The sequence below is a fragment of the Phoenix dactylifera genome, chromosome 14 (genome assembly GCF_009389715.1).
Source record: "Phoenix dactylifera cultivar Barhee BC4 chromosome 14, palm_55x_up_171113_PBpolish2nd_filt_p, whole genome shotgun sequence".
Classification (NCBI taxonomy): Eukaryota; Viridiplantae; Streptophyta; class Magnoliopsida; order Arecales; family Arecaceae; genus Phoenix; species Phoenix dactylifera.
In genome coordinates this window covers 9,411,183-9,431,016 of record NC_052405.1, presented here as the reverse complement: position 1 = coordinate 9,431,016, position 19,834 = coordinate 9,411,183, and the positions used below count along the sequence as shown (strand labels likewise).

At 36.0% G+C, this 19,834-nt stretch overlaps 1 protein-coding gene across 1 annotated transcript; it reads left to right on the top strand.

Annotated features, from left to right (window-relative positions):
- Positions 1 to 14,198: 14,198 nt before the first annotated feature.
- Positions 14,199 to 17,791, top strand: LOC103696026 (probable protein phosphatase 2C 74). The gene is made up of 5 exons (XM_008777514.4): positions 14,199 to 15,098; positions 15,959 to 16,132; positions 16,963 to 17,133; positions 17,271 to 17,450; positions 17,535 to 17,791. The coding sequence occupies exons 1-5, from the start codon at positions 14,355 to 14,357 to the stop codon at positions 17,688 to 17,690; spliced, it is 1,425 nt and encodes a 474-aa protein (XP_008775736.2). The 5' UTR covers positions 14,199 to 14,354; the 3' UTR covers positions 17,691 to 17,791.
- The last annotated feature ends 2,043 nt before the right edge of the window (positions 17,792 to 19,834 follow it).

Here is a 19,834-nt window from a genome sequence, read left to right as displayed (position 1 = left end):
GAGAGGTGGCGAAGCGTTGCTTTTATAGTAGGGTCGGGGTCTGGGTCTCTCACCTATATGGGCCAAATATTGAAACTCACTGGACTCAGGTTTATCATTGGGCCCATTTGTCATGCAATGTGCGCTTGATTAATTGATTTTTGAGCAGTGTAGTTCCGGGCATGTCCATATTATACGTACATATTTTGGAAATATCATAAGTACATATGGTTATGATTGCTTGTAGTTTTTTTTTTTTTTTGTTTAGCTCTCTGATGTGTCCCTGCTGGTCCTGCTGGTTGTCTGTGTGCCCCATGTCAAAAGAAAAGAAAAGAAATCAAAATATCTATAAAAAAAAGATAGAAGCCAAGAAATATATAGATATATATATATATATATATATATATATATATATATATATATATATATATATATGTATATATTAAAAAAAGATATATTCAAGATGATATGCTTATGGTTTTTTTCCCTTCATGTATTTAGAGCAAGGTCCCAAATCCATGATCATACTTCAAGTCAAGAGAGATGGTCTGACTTGAAGAATTCTCATTTATTATAGAACTTTTTCTCCAAAGTAGTAAGGTAAAAATTTTAATTAAAAAAAATCGATACCAAAAACAAGAAAGAGTTCCTTGACTATATAGATGGTTGCCGTGAAAAGGTATACGAATCGAGTTCAGCTTGGTGCTATAATCTTTTCAGTTCATCGTGATACAAAACTAAGCTTTAATTATATTTCATGTAAAATTGATTTTAAAAATAGCATGCTTTTTTTGTTTTTGATACAATGGCGACTTATACTGATTTTGCATGAATATAGCTAATAAAATTTTAAAAAAAATGATGAAAAAAAAAAAAAATAGTCTCGAAATTCTTTTGAAAGCCTTCACCTAAATGTTGGGCAGCAAAAAATGATGACTCTTTTGTGGACCCATGGGTTTGGGAGAATTATAGGCCTTCAAAGTCCATTTGTCTGAAATGTTTTTTGATCCTTGCGGCAATGTAATGCATTGCTTTTGCACCCACATGTAAGGTTATTATAATACAATTTTCAATTAATCAAATTATATCAACTTTTACCCAGAAAGAAAAATATAGGGAAGAAAATTCAATTGAGCTGAAATGTCATCACCTTTTACAAGACACATTTATAAGTTGTAATGATATATTAAGCTTCTTAATTGTACATCAGGTTAGATATGTCCTTTTTATCTGAATAGTTTATAACGGGATGTCCAAGTATAGATTATGTAGTGCAGTACTATTATTCTATAGTTATGCCACGCAAACTTCAGGGGAAAAAAAAGAGAGCATCCAGTGACTTGATTTTTTTTTTTGATGGCTTTGGAGGAGTTTGTTTCTCTGTCAAGTTTTCTAAGGAATACTCTGAACATATATATTAAATCAATTTGGTCCTAAATGCTATTCAAATAGGTTAATCTATTAGCAGACTTATTATTATGAATTCGAATAGCCAAGTAGACAATGCCTAGCATGATATTTTACATGTTATTGATCTTTTTAATTGACTTGGTTCAGAAGGCAGTCAAAGGTAGCTACTAGTTAAAATGGCATGGTAGTTGAGTGAGGACTATTTTGGCTCTCCAAGTTTTATCAATCAATATAATTCATTTAATATGGATGGTCATAAGCTGATTTCTTAGGTGTGTTTTCTTTTGGTTTCAAAAATTCATTTTATTTCCTACCAATGAAATACTCATAATTTGGCTTATAATATATCCAGTACTTTTTCCTTCTTGGTCAATAAACAAGTAAAGGTCCAGTCAAATTAAGGTCAGAGGTATATATTGTGTTCGAAAAAAAGGATTCAACTTCCTCCTCATGAATCACCATTCCTTCACCCCTCATACAGATCTCAATGCACTCAACACCCAATCATTTATCCACCAAAATTCAAAAAAAGTAAAATTCGGATTGCATTGAGATCTATGCAGTTGGTGATCTAATTGTGGATTCATGCAAAGAAAGACGAATCCTCTTTTTGCACGTAAAAGATACACCCTAACCTGTCAAAATATCTAACGTGAACCTCAATAGTTTTCTCAAAAGAAAAAACAAAAAAGAAATAAGAAAAAAAAAACCATGTTCATGTCTTGATTGTTCTCAACTCGTGACCAGCTGGCTAATGATAACACTAAACAAAACAAAAATTACAGAATAAAAATAATTAAAGCAATGATTAAACAAGATCATGGGTGAAGAATCTATGAAAATTAAATATATATTATATTATATATAATTAATATATTACTAAAAGTTAATTGAACATGTACATGTGTGTGTATATAAGTATATATATATATTATATACGTGTGTCTCTGCATGGATTGGGTCAATTAGGGTGCTAATTACCTGCCCTCTTAACCCACATCCAAACTACTCCGACCAAGTTTCTAAAGTAATAACTGTAACCAATCAGATTCTGCTTTTGAATGCAAATAAAACCACCCTAACATATCTGGGACACCTACTCTCACAAATTTTTTTTAGATGCCTAATCCTACTTTAGTCTTTTAGCACAGCTAACAAGTGAAGCCTTGATTAAACTGGTGGATTAGGTATAAAGATTTGTAGAACGGGTCATATGGTGGTGTTCATTTTGTTTCATAAAAAAAAGGAGATAGAACTTATGATTTCTAGTTTCTTTAAAAGATATTTTTTGGATTTCTTTCTTCTTGTAGAAGCATTTTTTGGATAACACTACCCAACACTTATTTTTAAAAAATTACTTTTTTTTACTTTAAAAATCATGAAAGAACTTTTATCATGCCAAAGATATTCAACATTCAAGACCAAGTCCATCAAAGGTGTTAAGTCATCCTTCAAGCTCTACGATCCAACTGCCGAGAGCATCATCCTATGTTTGTCATGCCATAATCAGATAGCATAAATAATTTCCAAATAATCTAATTCAACTCTATTTCAAGTATTCTCCTACTCCCCGATTGAAAAATCGAGTAGTAATGGCCATGAAACCAAGCCTTAAACATGTTGAAAAGATTATCTAATTTTCGAGGTTGCTTGGCTCGATGCCATCGCCTATCGATCGCCTAAGCGACACATCTGAAGGTCATATACAAGTCTTGTGGACAAATTGAGCATTTTATTCTCACAAGCAAAAGCCAATGTCGCCAAAGTCTTGGTTGGTCTTGCAAGCAATCAAAAGTTGGGGTCATTGGAGATGGCAGTTGGTCATAGAAACAATTAGCAAGTCACAAACAAGGGACAGGAGCAGTTTACTAGAAATTATGATTGGTTCCATGGGACACAAGGACACAAGGACTTTCTTGCTTGACAGATGCCCAATGGACTGCAAGATTGCTCATATTGCCATGCTTTGCATACCTAACGAGAAGGCATTTCCATCTTATATTTTTATCAAGTTCTGCACCCACCACAATTTAGTATATTGGAGCTGAGTGGATTAGACTTGTTAGTCGTAGCATAAACACTGCATAGTCCTGTCAATCTATTGGCTAAGTGGATCAGCCAAAGCCAACAAAAGCAGAAGCCTTACCCAGTAGCATCTGATATCTGTACTTGGGTTCATGTTTAGTTTGTATTTGAAATTTATCATCCCTTAAATTAGTAGTGGTGGTTTATAAATGTCTGTGAAACCAATTTGAACTATGCAATCAGTACTATTCTCTTGACAATGTTATGCTGTGGATGATGTTAATTAATTTTCAAGTCTTATAAACTAGCTGGTTTTGATAGAAAAGCTCCTTTTTGGTTAGACTGAACCATTTGAAAGCTTCTCAAAGTTCATAAAATTTATAGAGCCTTGTTTTACTCTCACTTCTAGTTGATACCTCTTGTTAAGTCTGATATATATTGTTCGATCATTCTTTATCAGTTTAAACTTTGGGGATCTAATAGTATGCGAACACAATATTAATTAGAACCCAAGTGCCAAAAACTAACGGCTCTCTTTCCAAATAAGGTGGGCTCTCACTGCAACAAATCACAGCACGCTAAAGCCTCGCAAGAAAGCGCCACTTGCGTAGACGTTGGCTACGTCCTCCATTGAAGTGTTTCAGAATATACTTTTCATCCCAGCCAAAACGCATAAACTAACACGACATCCATATCATAACCATTAAGTCTTGCTCCAGCTATTTGGGACTACTGACTTTGTAAAATTTGTATTCTTTTAATCATTCATATTAATAGGTACGTCTGCATCACTCGTAATCACAAGATTTTTAAATCCAACTCTTTATTCTTGTCAACATCCTTCCTCCTCTTTAGTCCTCGATTACAAATCCATACCTCAACCCATGCCAATTCTTTCCCATAGTTTCACTATCTATCCATCTATTTATCTATATACATACATAAATACGTATATATGTGTGTATTTGTATGTATGTACGTTTATGTGTGTGTTATGTTAGCAATAAAAATCTTAAAGGGAATAATATACATGCATATCATTCGGCATCCAAATAATTTTATTTTAATGCAAAATAAATCTAATCTAGCACAAAATAAATTTATGCATTTAATAAATTTATATTATAGAATTTCAAATCCTACAGATCTACTAATATTAAATTAAAAAATAAAAGTAGAAGAAATTAGTCTGATTAAAGGCAGGTCGAAGCGCGTAGACGCTGTCCCAAAAAAGTATTTGCCCCCACGTACGGGTCTTCCGACAATCTTCCTCTGAGATACGACGACCCTACAACTTCTTCTTCGGCACGTCTCGGAAGAAGTCAAAGCGAACCCGATCGGACTTGCAGATCCAGCAAAGAGCGGAATGAAAAGAATAAAATAAACTGAATAAAAATTAAAAAAAAATAAAATAAAATAAACTGAATAAAATAAACTGAATAAAAATAAAAATCAAAAGTGGCTAAGAGGAGAAAGAATTTCTTCAGAATTTTTCTATAATTTTTCGTGTTAGAAAAGAGATGAAATAGAGGGGTTTATATAGGAATTTTTAATGGGGGCAAAATGGTCATTTTGGCGGACGTGTCCGTGCTCTTCACGCGAATGTGGGCAACGTGCGCCAGCGGGCGCCTGCTGGCGCATGCCCATTTAATCCAAAAAAAAAAGAATGCCCGTTGGGCATTTCCAATTCAAACAAGCACGCGGTTCAATAAACCGCATGCCCATTTAATTTTTTTCCACAATCCTCCACAAAAATTAAATTTTTTTATAATAATTTTTAAAATCAAAACAAAATGCTGGATATCCTATATTATGTAATAGGTGTAGGTACCTTTCGGTTTGAACCTTCACTTAGTGACAATTGATTACATCTGTGGAGCCAAGGTGGTCTTAACCTCGAACCTCGGTCCATTACTTAGAATAAATCAATAGCACACATAATATAGCCCGATCTGGGTTCTAAGCGGATTGCGCTAATATGGCCATGCGCAGGTATCTATCATGTGCTTTTTAGGAAATCGCCATTTTTCCATAATCGCGGCCTTATGACTGCACATATAGGTGAGTCCTAATAAGGAAGCTAGTAAGGAGGTTCCTGCCTCTTGGGTCTCGGACTCATTAAGAGTTATACAAACAAACTCATCCTACCGCTTGCTTTTATGAGCACTAACGCCATAGGGATGAGGAAAACATGAAATAGTGCTCCTCTTAGTCACACTCCGGTTTGTTTCTACCCATTGAACTTTTTAAGGTTGGGTTCCCACTGTGGTGATCTATCTTTATAGGCTAAGCCCCATCCCCCTCGACGACTCTAGAACCATTGTTCTAGATAAACCTTTTGTAAGCTGATCAGCCAAATTATTTTCTGATTTTACAAAATTCAATGCAATACTATTATTTTTCAATTTATATCTTAATGATTTATGACGTACTTTTAAGTGCCTGTTCATTTTTACATTAGAATTTTCTTGGTTGCATTTATCTATTACAGATTTACAGTCACAATGTAAGGAGACAGGTAGTAAAGGTGACTCATTTATACAGAGATCTATTAGTAGATCTCTGAGCCACTCAGCCTCAGTGCTAGTAGTGTCTAAAGCTATCAGTTCAGACTCCATAGTATTCCCAGATATCAAAGTTTGTTTGGTAGATTTCCAAGACACAGCAGCTCCTCCTAGAAGAAAGACATATCCTGTGGTGGATTTAACATATAAGGTGTCACTGATCCAATTGGCATCACTATAGCCTTCTAGAACAGCTGGAAATCCACTAAAATGCAAATTATAGGACTTGGTACCCTTAAGATACCTAAGGATCCTTTCTAATGCTGTCCAGTGATCTCTATTTGGATTAACAGTATATCTGCTAAGTCTATTTACAGCATATGCTATGTCTGGCCTGGTGTAATTTGTTAGGAATCCTAGTGAGCCTATGATTTGAGCATATAGACTTTGAAGGACAGGAGTTCCTTAGTTCTTCTTAAGATGAGTAGAGGGATCAAATGGAGTAGAGACAGGCTGACAATCGGTATAATTGAATTTATTGAGTATTTTATCAACATAATGACTTTGGGATAACTCAATACTATTTCGATTTCTAATTATTTTGGTATTTAAAATTAAGTCAGCTTGTCCCAAGTCTTTCATATCAAACTTATGACTTAAAAATTATTTTACTTCATCAATTATCTGAAGATTTGTCCCAAAGATCAGTAAATCATCTACATAGAGGCACAAGATCACAAATTTGTGTCCAACTCTCTTGTGGTATATACATTCGTCTCTACTATTGATTTCAAATATAAATGTCAGTATGGTTTCATCAAATTTCAAGTGCCATTGCTTGGGTGCTTGTTTGAGACCATAAAAAAATCTGACTAGTCTGCAAACTTTATTTTCTTGGCTTGGGGTTTTAAATCCCTCTGGTTGGTCCATATAAATTTCTTCATTTAAGTCTCCATTTAGAAAAGCTGTCTTAACATCCATATGATGAATCACTGATCTATAAATGGAGGCTAATGCTATAAGGATCTTAATAGTAGTAATCTTAGCTACAGGTGCATAAACATCAAAGAAATCTACCCCAGGTCTCTGAGTAAAACCCTTGGCAACTAATCTAGCTTAAATTTATCTTCTTAAAGATCTATTTGCACCCTATAGTTTTACAGCCAGGAGAAGATCAATCAATTCTCAAATATGATTTTGGATGATTGACTGCATCTCATTGTCCACAGCTTCTCTCCAAAAAGGTGAATCTACGGATTTCATTTCATCCTCAAAGGTAGTTGGAGAGTCTTCTATAAGAAAAGTATAGAAGTCATCTCCAAATGTTTTCTCTACCCTGGATCTTTTACTCCTATGAATATGTTACATCTTTGGCTTCTATGATGGTGTTGTTACTAATATCACTTTCTTTTGAATTAATCATCAGAAATCTATTGGCATTACTATTGGCTGCATAACCTATGAATATAGCATCCACTGTTTTAGGTCCTAGTTTCTTTCTTTTAAAATCAGGTATTTTTACTTTTGCCAAGCACCCCCACACTTAAATAGCTAAGATTAGGTTTTCTATGTTTCCAAACTTCATATGGGGTAAGATCATTATTTTTAGAAGGAATTCTATTAAGGATATAACAGGCTAAAACTAAAGCTTCCCCCCACAAATTCTCTGGTACTCCTGAGCTTATAAGCATAGAGTTAACCATATCCATTAAAGTCCTATTCTTCCTTTCTGCTACTCCATTTGATTAGGGAGAATAGGATGCAGTCACTTCATGAATGATTCCATGATCTTCACAAAATTGAGTTATATCATTGGATGTATATTCACCTCCCCGATCTGATATAACAATTTTAATTTTCTTTTCTTGTTGGTTCTCAGCTTCAATCTTAAAAATTTTAAATTTGCTGAGCACCTCATCATTGATTTTAATTAGATAGATATAACAGAATTTGGATAAATCATCTATGAAGGTCACAAAATATCTGTTACCTCCCCTAGAAGTTCTACCAGAATCACAAACATCACTATGGATCAACTCTAATAGATATAAATCTCTATTAATGGATTTAAAAGGCTTCCTAGGGAGTTTGGCTTCTACACAAATTTGACATTTCTCATGGTTCTTAAGATCACTTTTTGGTATTAGATTTAGGTTCATAAGTTACTTAATTGAATTATAATTTACATGACCTAATCTACCATGCCAAATAGAAGGGGGTTCTATATTCATAATCAAAGGATTTTTATTTTTTGAAAGAGCTATTACATTCAACTTGAACAATCCTTCACTAAGAAATTCTGTTCCAATAAACATTATACCATGAGAGTTACAACCTTATTTGACTCAGAAACAAGACGAAAGCCTTGCTGGACAAGCAAGAAACCACTAATGAGGTTTCTCTTAACAACTGGAATATCATGGACGCCGTGCAGTAACAAAATTTTTTCAGAGGTAAGCTTTAAGTCCGCACGTCCTACTCCTAGTACACGCGCCTCCGAGCTGTTTGCTATGATCACAGCTCCTCACTTGAGATCTGGTAAGAAGAAAACCAGGAGCGATCCGAACAAATATGAATACCAGCTCCGGTATCAATCCACTAATCAAGTGTTTGTAAAGTCATGTTAACTTCAGGAGTGAAGGAAACAGACCTGAAAGCTGTCTCAGAGGAGCCAGCGCTGGAAGTCACTATATTGACTTGAGCACTGGTTGTGTGTGGACCCTTTTTCTTAGATTGAAGAGGTGCAACCTTCTTATAGAAGCACTGGGGAGACAAATAGTTGGTCCGACCACACACATAACAGAAACGAGCACCACCTTCCTCTTTCTTCTTCTTCTACTTATGGAATTGAATAGGTTTCCTATTATAGTGGTGGTTAGGGTTTCTAGGGTTGTAGGGTTTTTTTTTGAAATTTTTACGGAAGGGTCAGTTCTGATTTTTCTTAGGAGGGGCCTCTACATTATATGCATTATTCTTGGGTCCAGTAAAGGTATTACTCCTGAGCCTGTGTTGCTCTTCAGTCCTAATGGAGTTCAAGACTTGGGTTAGGATGAGAATTTCTTGGGTATGGCTAAGGAACTTAGCAAAATCAGACCAGGAAGTAGGTAGTTTATCTATCAGACTGGCTACCTGAAATGATTCATCCAAATTGGTTCAATTAGCCCTAAGCTGGTGGATCAGGGTTTCAAAATCATGGATTTGGTCGTTCATAGGATTTGAGTCCACCATCCTAAAATTATTGAAGTCGGAGGCCTTGAACCTCTTTACCCCAGCATCATCAAGACCATATTTGCTATCTAGGGTGTCTCAGAGTTCTTTGGCACTCTTGGCTGTGTAATAGATATCATATAGCCTCTCAGAAAGAGCACCTAGGATTCTATGGATACAATGATAATCTATCTCATCAGGTGTCTTAGAAGGCGTGCTAGTGGAGGCAGAATATTCAGTGTTGGAAGAGGTAGTTGGGTTGGACCCGTTATCAACTTTAGTAGTAGTTTCACCTATGGCTGAGATTAACCCTAATATGGTGAGCCAGAACCGCATTTGGTTCTGCCACCTCCTAAAGTTATGGCCATCAAATTTTTCAGGTTTGGTACTAAGATGGTCACTAGTGTTTGAGGCCATAGGATCAAGGTTATAGAATAGAGACAGAAATCTGAATGAAAGCAAAAAATCTATATCAAAAGTTTGCACTAATATTTATATTGAACTATGGATGTCTAATTGATATATCCAAAAAACTAATAGCCAGATCAGCTCCAGATCGGTGGTGGAGCACTAGGCTCACCTAAGTACCAGCCTTTCTTAGGCACATATACCTTTTTAACAAGCTTTCTTAGACACTATTAGTTAGTGGATATAGTCACTAGAAATCACACAAATTCAATTTTTAGAATAATATAAGTGCAAACATAAATTAGATATTGTGGATTAACTAATTTTAGAATTTTTCGTTTGAATTTTCCGAATTAGCAATGATTGATTACTAATTTAGTAGTAGCAAGTCAATTATTTTAATTGAAATTTAAAATGTAAATTTAATGAATTATATGTTAGAATTGATTTATTGCCTTCTTAGAATAATTGATTACTAATTTTATGGCAAATCAATTATTGTAATTAAGATCTAAAATGTCAATTCAACGAATTAAAAGATTTATTCCTTTATTAGAATAATTGATTGAGATTTAATAAGTCAATTCTTTAAATTAATTATTATGTATTAGCCAATTTTCGAATTTTTCGTTTGAATGAGATCTGGAAATTACTCCTTGAGGAGTCCAAATGGAGGTATAATAAGCCTCTTGGAGGTTAATCAAATTATTACCTCTTTCAAATAATTTATTATTAATTATGTACAAGCAAAAATGATTATTGCAATTAAAATCTAATATGCCACAATTGCAATAAAGGATTTAATGAATTATATATTACTAAAAAAATAAACAAATACTTCTTTGGATTGTTAGCAATATATCACCTAACTAAACAAATAAATCTATAAGTTCAATTAATGAAAAATCTTAAAGGGAATAATATACATGTATATCATTCGACATCCAAATAATTCTATTTTAATACAAAATAAATCTAAACTAGCCCAAAATAAATCTATGCATTTAATAAATTTATATTATAGAATTTCAAATCCTACAGATTTACTAATATTAAATTAAAAAATAAAAGTAGAAGAAATTAGCCTGATTGAAGGCAGGTCGAAGCGCGTAGACGCTGTCTCAAAGAAGTATTTGGCCCCATGTACGGGTTTTCCGGCAATCCTCCTCTGAGATACGATGACTCTACAACTTATTCTTCGGCACGTCTCGAAAGAAGTCGAAGCGAATCCGATCGGACTTGCAGATCCAGCAAAGAGCGAAATGAAAGAATAAAATAAACTGAATAAAAACAAAAATCAAAAGTGGCTAAGAGGAGGAAGAATTTCTTCAGAATTTTTCTACTATTTTTTAGTAATTTTTCGTATTAGAAAAGCGATGAAATAGAGGAGTTTATATAGGGAATTTTAACGGGGCAAAATGGTCTTTTTGGCAGATGTCGAACGTGGGCAACGTGCGCCCGCGGATGCCAGTTGGCGCCCACTGGCACGTGCCCATTTAATCCAAAAAAAAAAAAAAAAGAACGCCCGTTGGGCGTTTCCAATTCAATAAACCGCGAGCCAATTTAATTTTTTTCCACATGTTAAACATTGGGATTTAATGCCTAATACAAGAGTACTCAAAGTGGGCAAGCTCGTATCTTTTTGACTACCTAACTCTTTCACATTTTAGCATATCGAGCATAAAAGGAGCACCTGGCTTGGTAATTGAAAAGTCAAAAGGCTGGGCAATTAAATGCTATGAGTTGGATGAATAGATTGAGTCAGTGGGTGGCTTATTTATTGTAAGTTTCATAGAGAAACTCCAATACATAAGCTTCCATCCAAGCTTGATGTACAAAAGTCAGGAGTGAAACATATTCAGGAAAAAGCTCCCTCCCCCCTTTCTCTCTCTTTATGCTCTAAAGCTTTTAGGCTGTGGATTTATGTGTAATACTCTAGTAATATATACAACTGCGAGTAAATGGGTTCAGTTTGCAACAATATTTTGTCTCGAATATTATCAATATGCTAATCCAAATTTCAGAAGCTTATTTGCTATTCAAAGGTAAATAAAGCAATATGACAAGCTGATTGGAAGATCCTAAATGGCTGGTTTCATATGAATGAGATATACGTGGAACCAACAAGCTTCTGTTTTTTTTTTTACAATATGAATACTGCCTTAGCTTTTCTCTATGACAATTATTTTCTTAATACTCTTAACAATAGATGAATAGGAGCTTGAAACTATCTTGTTCAAGCAGGGTCTGGCATTATAATTACATGATCAAATACTTAAAAAACAATTCATTGTCAGATTATTTAGCTACTAATTGCACTAGATAAATCGGAACAAGATGGAAGGTTGATACCTAACTTGCAACTTCAAATGAATGCCAAGATAATGATCCAGTAATCCTAACTCGGACATGATTCATATGCGATCATTAGATCTAATCCATCACTCTGTCATGGCAGTGCGCAACGATGAGCATTACATAAGAACTTACAAGCTAAATCATTCTACTAAGACTTACAACAGTACAACACCACCATAAAATTAAAACAGAGACTAGTAAATTGTTTTAGAAAGATAGAACGCAAAGCTATATTCATTTTTCTAAAAAGAAAAACTCAAAACTAAGGCTGTGTGATTTTGCTGAAAACCAATCCATAAAAGTCCAAAACAGAGGAACCAGAAAGAAACCAGGGGGCCCGTGGATTTAGCTTGATGCAGTCATCATTCCACGTGAATTCATTTGTTGGAAGACCATTAGAACGTTTCAAGCATTGCGGGTCCCGCAACGGCTACGGCGATGACTGCAAATTGGCGACCGGGTCAAGCCGGTTGACTGAGTCACCGACACGGGCGGCCCGAAACTAGCCGTTGGGACACGCATGTGGGTGCGGGCGCCGACTGCTGTGCACACGACGTCGGCATCTTGCCGTTAGAGAGAGAGAGAGGATAAAATCAACGGCCTCTGACGAAGACGTCACCTCTCGGCCTTATCCTTCTGGAACGCCAATTCCTCGGCGATTGACACGCGACGGGATCCGTTGCCAACTACGAACCGTTCCCAGGCCAAAGCCTATGCTTGTATAAACCAAGTATAAAAATACAAAATTTATGAATAACATATGGATATTTATTCCCATGTTCAACAACCAGTGACATCCTTTGGTAGGCGAAGGCAAGGTTCTGGAAGCAACTTGTGATGGGAAATGGAAATGGTCTTAGTCTCCTGGATGTAGTGCTAATCTTTTTGCTTTTTTTTTTTTTGTTTGGGGTATTGAGAGAAGCTTGGTTTAGCCAAGTTGGACCATGGTTGGATGGAGCTTGATTTGAGTCCAAGTTGTCTTCTTACAATAGGTTAATTTTGAGCTTAGGTACAACTTGGGTAGACCGGGAATGGATAACAACCAAAAATAGGCTTAATACAGCTTGTATATGATTTAATCCTAAACCTGCTTGACTTAAGAAGTGATTTGATCGTCTAAATCCTAAAATGAATTAACTACTAAGTTCTCGATCTTAAACATAAGTTGGATTAGATTGGGTCAAATTAAATTGCATTTTGAGTTAGATTTTGATTTTATGTTTCAAATTATTTCTGGCTAGGTTTGTTTATGTTGGGTTCATTTGTAGCTTATCTCTCTGTCACACGAACGTACACATAAATATACAAGTTATATTTAGGTTCGATTGGGTTGGCAATGTTGTTTCACTAATTTAGGCTGGACTTAAGTAGCATTCAATCACTCAAGACTAAGATCCAATTTACGTTAACCTAAAATTACATTGTCATATTCTAATCAAGCATAGTACTATAAGTCAACTTACATGAGATTTCTAGAAAACCTTTTTACATTTGTAAAGAATAAGTTCTCCCGCTATGCTAATCGTTTACCTAGTTAAATGCTTCAAAATCTTTTATAAATAAATGTCAAGTTGTAAGTTGTGTTTGCTTCGAGAATAATATAAAATAAAATAGAAATAGTCAAGCCTACTAAAAATAGTTTTTTCAAAGGTTATTTTTAATTCGACTATAATTTTTGGAATAACTATAGATTAAAAGAATTTTTCTTGATCGAACAAAAAAAATGTAGGATAAATTATGCTATCATACAGACAAAAGTTATAACAATTATCTCTTTTGAATAATTATGCTTGGCATAAGCAAGCTTTATTACAATAGTTAACCTCCAATTGAAACTATTTCTATCAGTTTAATAGTTGGTAGCTATTTGGGAACCCTTAACCCTGCTTTATCCCCGAATCAAAGACTGTCTTAATTTTTTCGATGATTTCAAGTTTAGTCGGCAACCGGAGAAGACGACAGCATTTGTATCACATCAAAATGACCGATTCGCAAAATTATACAATAACCCAGTCCGGCTTGTACTCCTTAGCTCTAACGTTATATGCCCCTCTCCTGGGGCAAATAATCGCCGATCACTTGCAGTTCCCCTCACGCGAGTCGCGACCGGTTCCCACAATCCCACGTCCTCTTGCCTTGCCGACCATTTCCTTAGCATTGAAGCCTTCCACCCTCTCTTTTATCATTGCTTTCCAATAAGACTTACGAACTGTATAATTCTGGGATCTCGTCGACTAGTCAACCACCATACCCAAATCACTCCTTCACGCCTTCCCCACCCTCTATAAAGCATCCCCCCTCTCCTTGTCTGACCAAAAGACTCGTCCTCGAATAGAAAACGAGTCTTTGATCTTCATCCCAAGGATAGAAGCTGGAAAATCCCATTCCACAAAATCTCCCCCAAGGTGTCTTGAAGAACCTGAAGCTAAAGGAGAAAGCAAAGGAGGAAGAAGGCCATCAGACATGGTAGATCCTGTCGAGTTCTTGTTATTCATTTACTTTCTTGTACATATATTCCACGTGGTTAGAAAGGCCGTCTCCATGGCTCTTTGCACCAATTCTCCTACGCATGCCTCTCCTCCTCCTCCTTCACCTCCTCATCCTGCTCTCTCCTGGAAGCGGCTCAGGGAGCCGCATGCTCTCGCGAGTAAGCGGTTGAAGGAGGCTTCAGATCGTAAGCTGCACCCCGAGGAGGATGTGCTAGTCGAACAATTGGTTGTTTCAGGATCAAAGAGCTCAGTTTATGCGCCAAAAGGATGCCTGCAGCAGAATTTAGCATTGGAGAAGAAGGAGCCGACTTTGAAGGCTGGAAGTTTCAACGGGGAACAGGTTTCACTTTCTACTCCCCGAGATTTTGATTCGAAGGTTTCCATATTGATGCATATTGAAGGCCGCAAGCATGAGAATTTTGAGGGTAGAGAAGAAGGCCAATCTATGGTGAAGATTTCAGAACTGGATGCCTTGTCACCAAGCAAGGTGCATGAAGAGAAGGCACCACGTAGGACGAGAAAGAGACCGGCAAAGTTGGTGATACCTGAAACTTGCGTGAGCTCGGAGTTTGCTGAGGCATCTAAGAAAAAGAATGCAGCTGAGAAAGAATTGGAGGTCGAGGGAAGTGGATTTTGTTTGGTTAGTAGAAGAGGGCAGAGACATGTGATGGAAGATGGCTATGGGGTTATAACCAACGTTCATGGAGACTCAAAACAGGTAAACCCGTGGGTGTTTTGTTTTCTTCCCTTCTGTCTTTTTTTAAATAACGTAAAGCTATTAGAATGCCATTTCTTTTCAAAAGATATATTAGGACACAGTTAAAAAAGTAAATTTTTTTTTTTACCCCGAGAACTCGGAAGGAGTGTAAGCACTCCCACGAGTAAGATATAATACTAGGATTTAAAATTGCTCTAGATGTTCTTAAGTTGCCTTTCAGATGCCTTCAGATTTTGCCATGCAGGAGTCTACTGATTTTTCCAAAATTTACTAATTTTTAAACCTCATAAAATCTTTCATTTTCTAAGGTATTTCATTTGTGATTATACTAAACACTATGATGCCATAATACCTATACTATTTGTTAATGTTAGAGTTTCGACTATTTGTGCATAGTTTATCTCTCTTAAAAAGAAACATATAAGACTGATTCTGCTTGCTGCACTTATGCTATGATGGTATGAGCAGCTGTTGTACCGAAAAAAAAAAAAAAAAAACATATCAGCATGAGTTTGATGGTTTTGGAAGCATCAATATTTCGTGAGTTCTCGTCTTGACTTTACCTCCTTGCAGGCCTTGTAGACTTGTAGTCTTTTATTAATTGGTACCTTGTAACACAATGTCAAATTATCAAGCCTTGCGTATGCCCATAAAAACTCAGATACTCAAGTTATCTATTATACAGTGAAATTAAAGAGAAACAAAGTTTAACTATCTATATAATATATAGTAGCCCACATAGGTCACCTATATCAGAACAGTCATTTATCATTAACTAATTCTAATGAAATATATGCAGAATATAAGAATCAATTGCACTATAATCACGCAACTTACTCTTTTGGTTGGATCTTTTCCAGGCCTTTTTTGGAGTGTTTGATGGGCATGGGGGGCGCGCAGCTGTGGACTTCGTCTCCAAGAAATTGGGAAAGAATATTATAGCAGCACTTGATGAGCTAGACAAGGAAGAAAACCAACTAGAACTAGCAATTAGATCAGGCTATTTGGCCACAGACAAGGAATTTCTTAGTCAGGTATAGTGCCCATCTGCCAACACCAAAGCACGTCCTAAGTCTTCATTTTTTTTCTCTTAAGTTGAGAGCTTGAGTTGAATTCCAAAGACGAATGTTTAATTTTATTGTGATGTTAAACATTACTTTCATGTGCCAACTTGATCTAGTTATCAATGGTAGGCCTCATATATAGTTCATGAAATAGCAATGTTTAAAGAAGAACAAACAATCTTGACCATGTGGTCTTCCACTTTATTTCTTAAAACAAAGTACTGGTTGATCCACCACATGGTGCATCGAGAAATGAAATGAGAAGACCATTTGATCTTTCAACTTCTTAATATTCTGAATTACTCTTTAAAGTATCTGCTCCTAGAATGCCTTCTGCAAAAATAAATAGTGAACAATGATACATGATGGCCTTGCTTCAAGATTTACTTCCAAGGAATTGATCTAGTCATCAATGGTAGGCCTCATAGTTCATGAAATAGCAATGTTCAAAGAAAAACAAACAATCTTGACTTTCTGGTCTTTCACTTTATTGCTTAAAACAATGTAGTGGTTGATCCACCACATGTTGCATCGAGAAATGAAATGAGAAGACCATTTGATCTTTCAACTTCTTAGTATTCTGAATTACTCTTTAACGTATCTGCTCCTAGAATTTCTTCTACAAACATAAATAGTGAACAATGATACATGATGGCCTTGCTTGAAGATTTACTTCCAAGGAATTGATGCCATGGGCATGATCACATTTATATCTCACTACAAATCAGCAACTGCTCATATAACTGCATGACATTCTTTCTGAGAAAATTACATAATCTGATAGATATTTTCTTTGATAGGGTGTGAGCAGTGGAGCATGTGCAGCTACTGCATTCATTAAGGAAGGAGAGTTGCATGTAGCCAATGTTGGTGACTGCAGAGTGGTTATGTGTAAACAAGGAGTCGCACAAGGCCTCACAAGGGACCATCGTGCTGGAAGAGAAGACGAGCGCATTCGAATTGAGAGCTCTGTAAGTTCCTTTTCTGACGTCTGCATTGTAATCAAGAGAGTGATGTTATGCGCGCTGTAATGACACAAGGTGTCATTTTAAGGTATCACTTTGTTAGCTTGATCAATCTAATTTTTGTCGGTCTAAATTCATGGCAGGGGGGATATGTGAGTTGTCGTAATGGAGTATGGAGAGTTATGGACTCACTTGCTGTCTCTAGAGCAATTGGAGATGCGAATATGAAGGAATGGATAATCTCCGAGCCCGAGACCAATAAGCTCAGATTAACTCCAGATTGCGAGTTTCTAATAATGGCCTCCGATGGGTTGTGGGACAAGGTATGTTTAACTTTTGCCTGCTATTAATTAGTGATTTGATAATGTATATGAATATATCTAATTCGGTGAACTTGGATTGATTAGGTAACTGAACAAGAGGCAGTGGATGTCGTTACAAGGTGTAAGAACTCCTTGAAGTCTTGTAAAGATCTTGTGGACATCTCTTGCAGTAGGGGCAATAGGGATGACACTACGGTCATGGTGGTGGATCTTCAAAGATTTGTACAGTTAGGTGGTTAGAGAACTTATTATAGCTTAGAAAACTTCATATTGCTCGCAAAAAAGGAAGAAGAAAAAGCTTCAAAAAGAGCTTCTGTCGTTGGAGAAAGAGAAGGAGCAAATGATATGGAGAAAATGGTCAAAGGAGACACTGCAGTGGATGCGTTTCATCTTTGTATATTCTGAAAGAAGAAAATGTTGTGGTACATGTACCAATGGAAGAACGAACTCTTTGAAAAGTAGAACTAGTGAACCAGATATTGGATCAAAATTTTGGGACAGTGAGATGATTGTTACAGTAGCTAGCAAAAAGATTCTGGAACTTAGGTTTTCAGAAGAGTGTGAGGGACTAATACTTGTAAACTTAGATTGATTAAACTTTTTTGATTGGAAATTTATTAAACTTCAATCTTATTTTTAAACTTAAATTCCCTCCCTCTCTCTCTCTCTCCCCCCCCCCCTCCCCCCCTCATCTCCTTCCAGGAAGCAGATCATTAATTTAAGAGTTTTTTATTCTTCACATATACCCTAAAACATTCGCTGAAAACTGAAGTTGATCACCCTTCACATGATCATGCCATCTTGATGGTTCATTTCTGTGTTTCATGAGTCATCTCTAAGTTTGGAAATTAAAGAAGTTCCAAACATAATTCTAGCTACTTGAATTGGCTTGATAAAATTTCATATAAATATGGGAATATAATTAATTTTTATAATTATTTCAGTTTTAAGAGTGGAGGAGGGAGAAGATTAATATGAGGCCATGGATCAGGTCAGTCGTAGGACAAGCCTTCGTTTCCACAGCAATTGGATAAAGGTTTGGGAAAGATCTAAAATATTTTTTAAAAATAATGGCCTAAGATGTTGGTTGAACAATTATTTCAAACTAAAAGCTCTAAAGTGACACTCATGACCACACTCATGATTTAGGCTTAGGAAAGATGTGTTGTTAAGGCTGCAAATGGGTCGGTTTGACCCGTGACATAACCCAACCCATTCCGTTTAGACCCGACCTAATCTATTCTGGAGGGTCTGTGGGGCTGGGTCGGCTTCTAAAATTGGATCCATTCCATTTTCTGGATCATATCTGGGTTTACTGAAATTTAAGACTCAACCTGATCCAACCCATTTGAATTTTGAATAATTTTGGATTTCCAATTCTACGACCCGGCCCGCTCCAACCCATTTGATTCAGGTTTAGGGAAGATGTGTGGTCCTAAATATCTCTTCCATCACACATCATTTATAGAGTGCCAGCATGATGAAAGCTAAAGTTTTGACGTTTTTATTTTTGATGAAAGACAGCTTAAAGCTATAAAAATTGCCTTTTTAATTAACTATAGATGGTGTGCCATCAAGGCTTTAGGCCACCAAATGGCACCTTTTCTATTAATGCTTCCAATTAGAAATGTTCTAAGTTTCACATGAGACGTTAAAACTCTCGGATGATACAAATTTGACTCTGAAAGTCGTCGTCAAGGATCTGAGTTTTGGTCCACGGGAAGACGGGGTGTAAGTACATAGTAGTGTGTGGTGTTAGAACCCTGCTTATTTTCAAAAAAAAAAAATCTTGCAATTATATTTTTTAAAAAGATATTTGTCAAAATATCTTGACACCATGTTAAATCCAAAATTAATATGGATAGAAATGACGAGAACACCATGCTTGCATGGTTGCTAACTATCTTTATGTGCAACTTTTATCTATTTGCTCAATTTTTATTTATTTTCTCCATCTTTAATAATGAGTGAAAATAATTCAGGCTTTAATATAGTTTGACAGAGTTATCAACGTGGAAGAGTATAGAGGGAGGGTAAGGGCATACCACGAAAGAGGCCAAGATAGCATGGAGGTTGAGGCAAAATTTAAAATCTCTGGATCAACGAGTGGAAGGTGGAAAAAATGAGAGAGTTTGGTCTGATTGGACACACATATGAGTACAAATGAAATCTATCTTTTATAGCTGGTTTTAATCAACTTGTGTGTCATTATTTCGTGTGATCGCCGTTGTCGGTCCATAAGCTAGTGGACGATAGCTATTGATAAGAGCAAGCAGCCAAAAAGGATGTGCATGTCTGCATTCATGCATGTGGAATGCTATCATGCTGTGTCCACAAAAAACAATCAGGTATAAGATATCAAGACAACTCATTACTTGAATGAC

What these genes read in the sequence shown, in the direction of transcription:
- LOC103696026 (XM_008777514.4), top strand. Translation starts at nt 14,355, where the DNA reads ATGGTAGATCCTGTCGAGTTCTTGTTATTCATTTACTTTCTTGTACAT. An exon ending in GCATTCGAATTGAGAGCTCT is followed by an intron (nt 17,134 to 17,270) that starts GTAAGTTCCTTT and finishes AATTCATGGCAG; the next exon opens with GGGGGATATGTGAGTTGTCG. An exon ending in CCGATGGGTTGTGGGACAAG is followed by an intron (nt 17,451 to 17,534) that starts GTATGTTTAACT and finishes TGGATTGATTAG; the next exon opens with GTAACTGAACAAGAGGCAGT.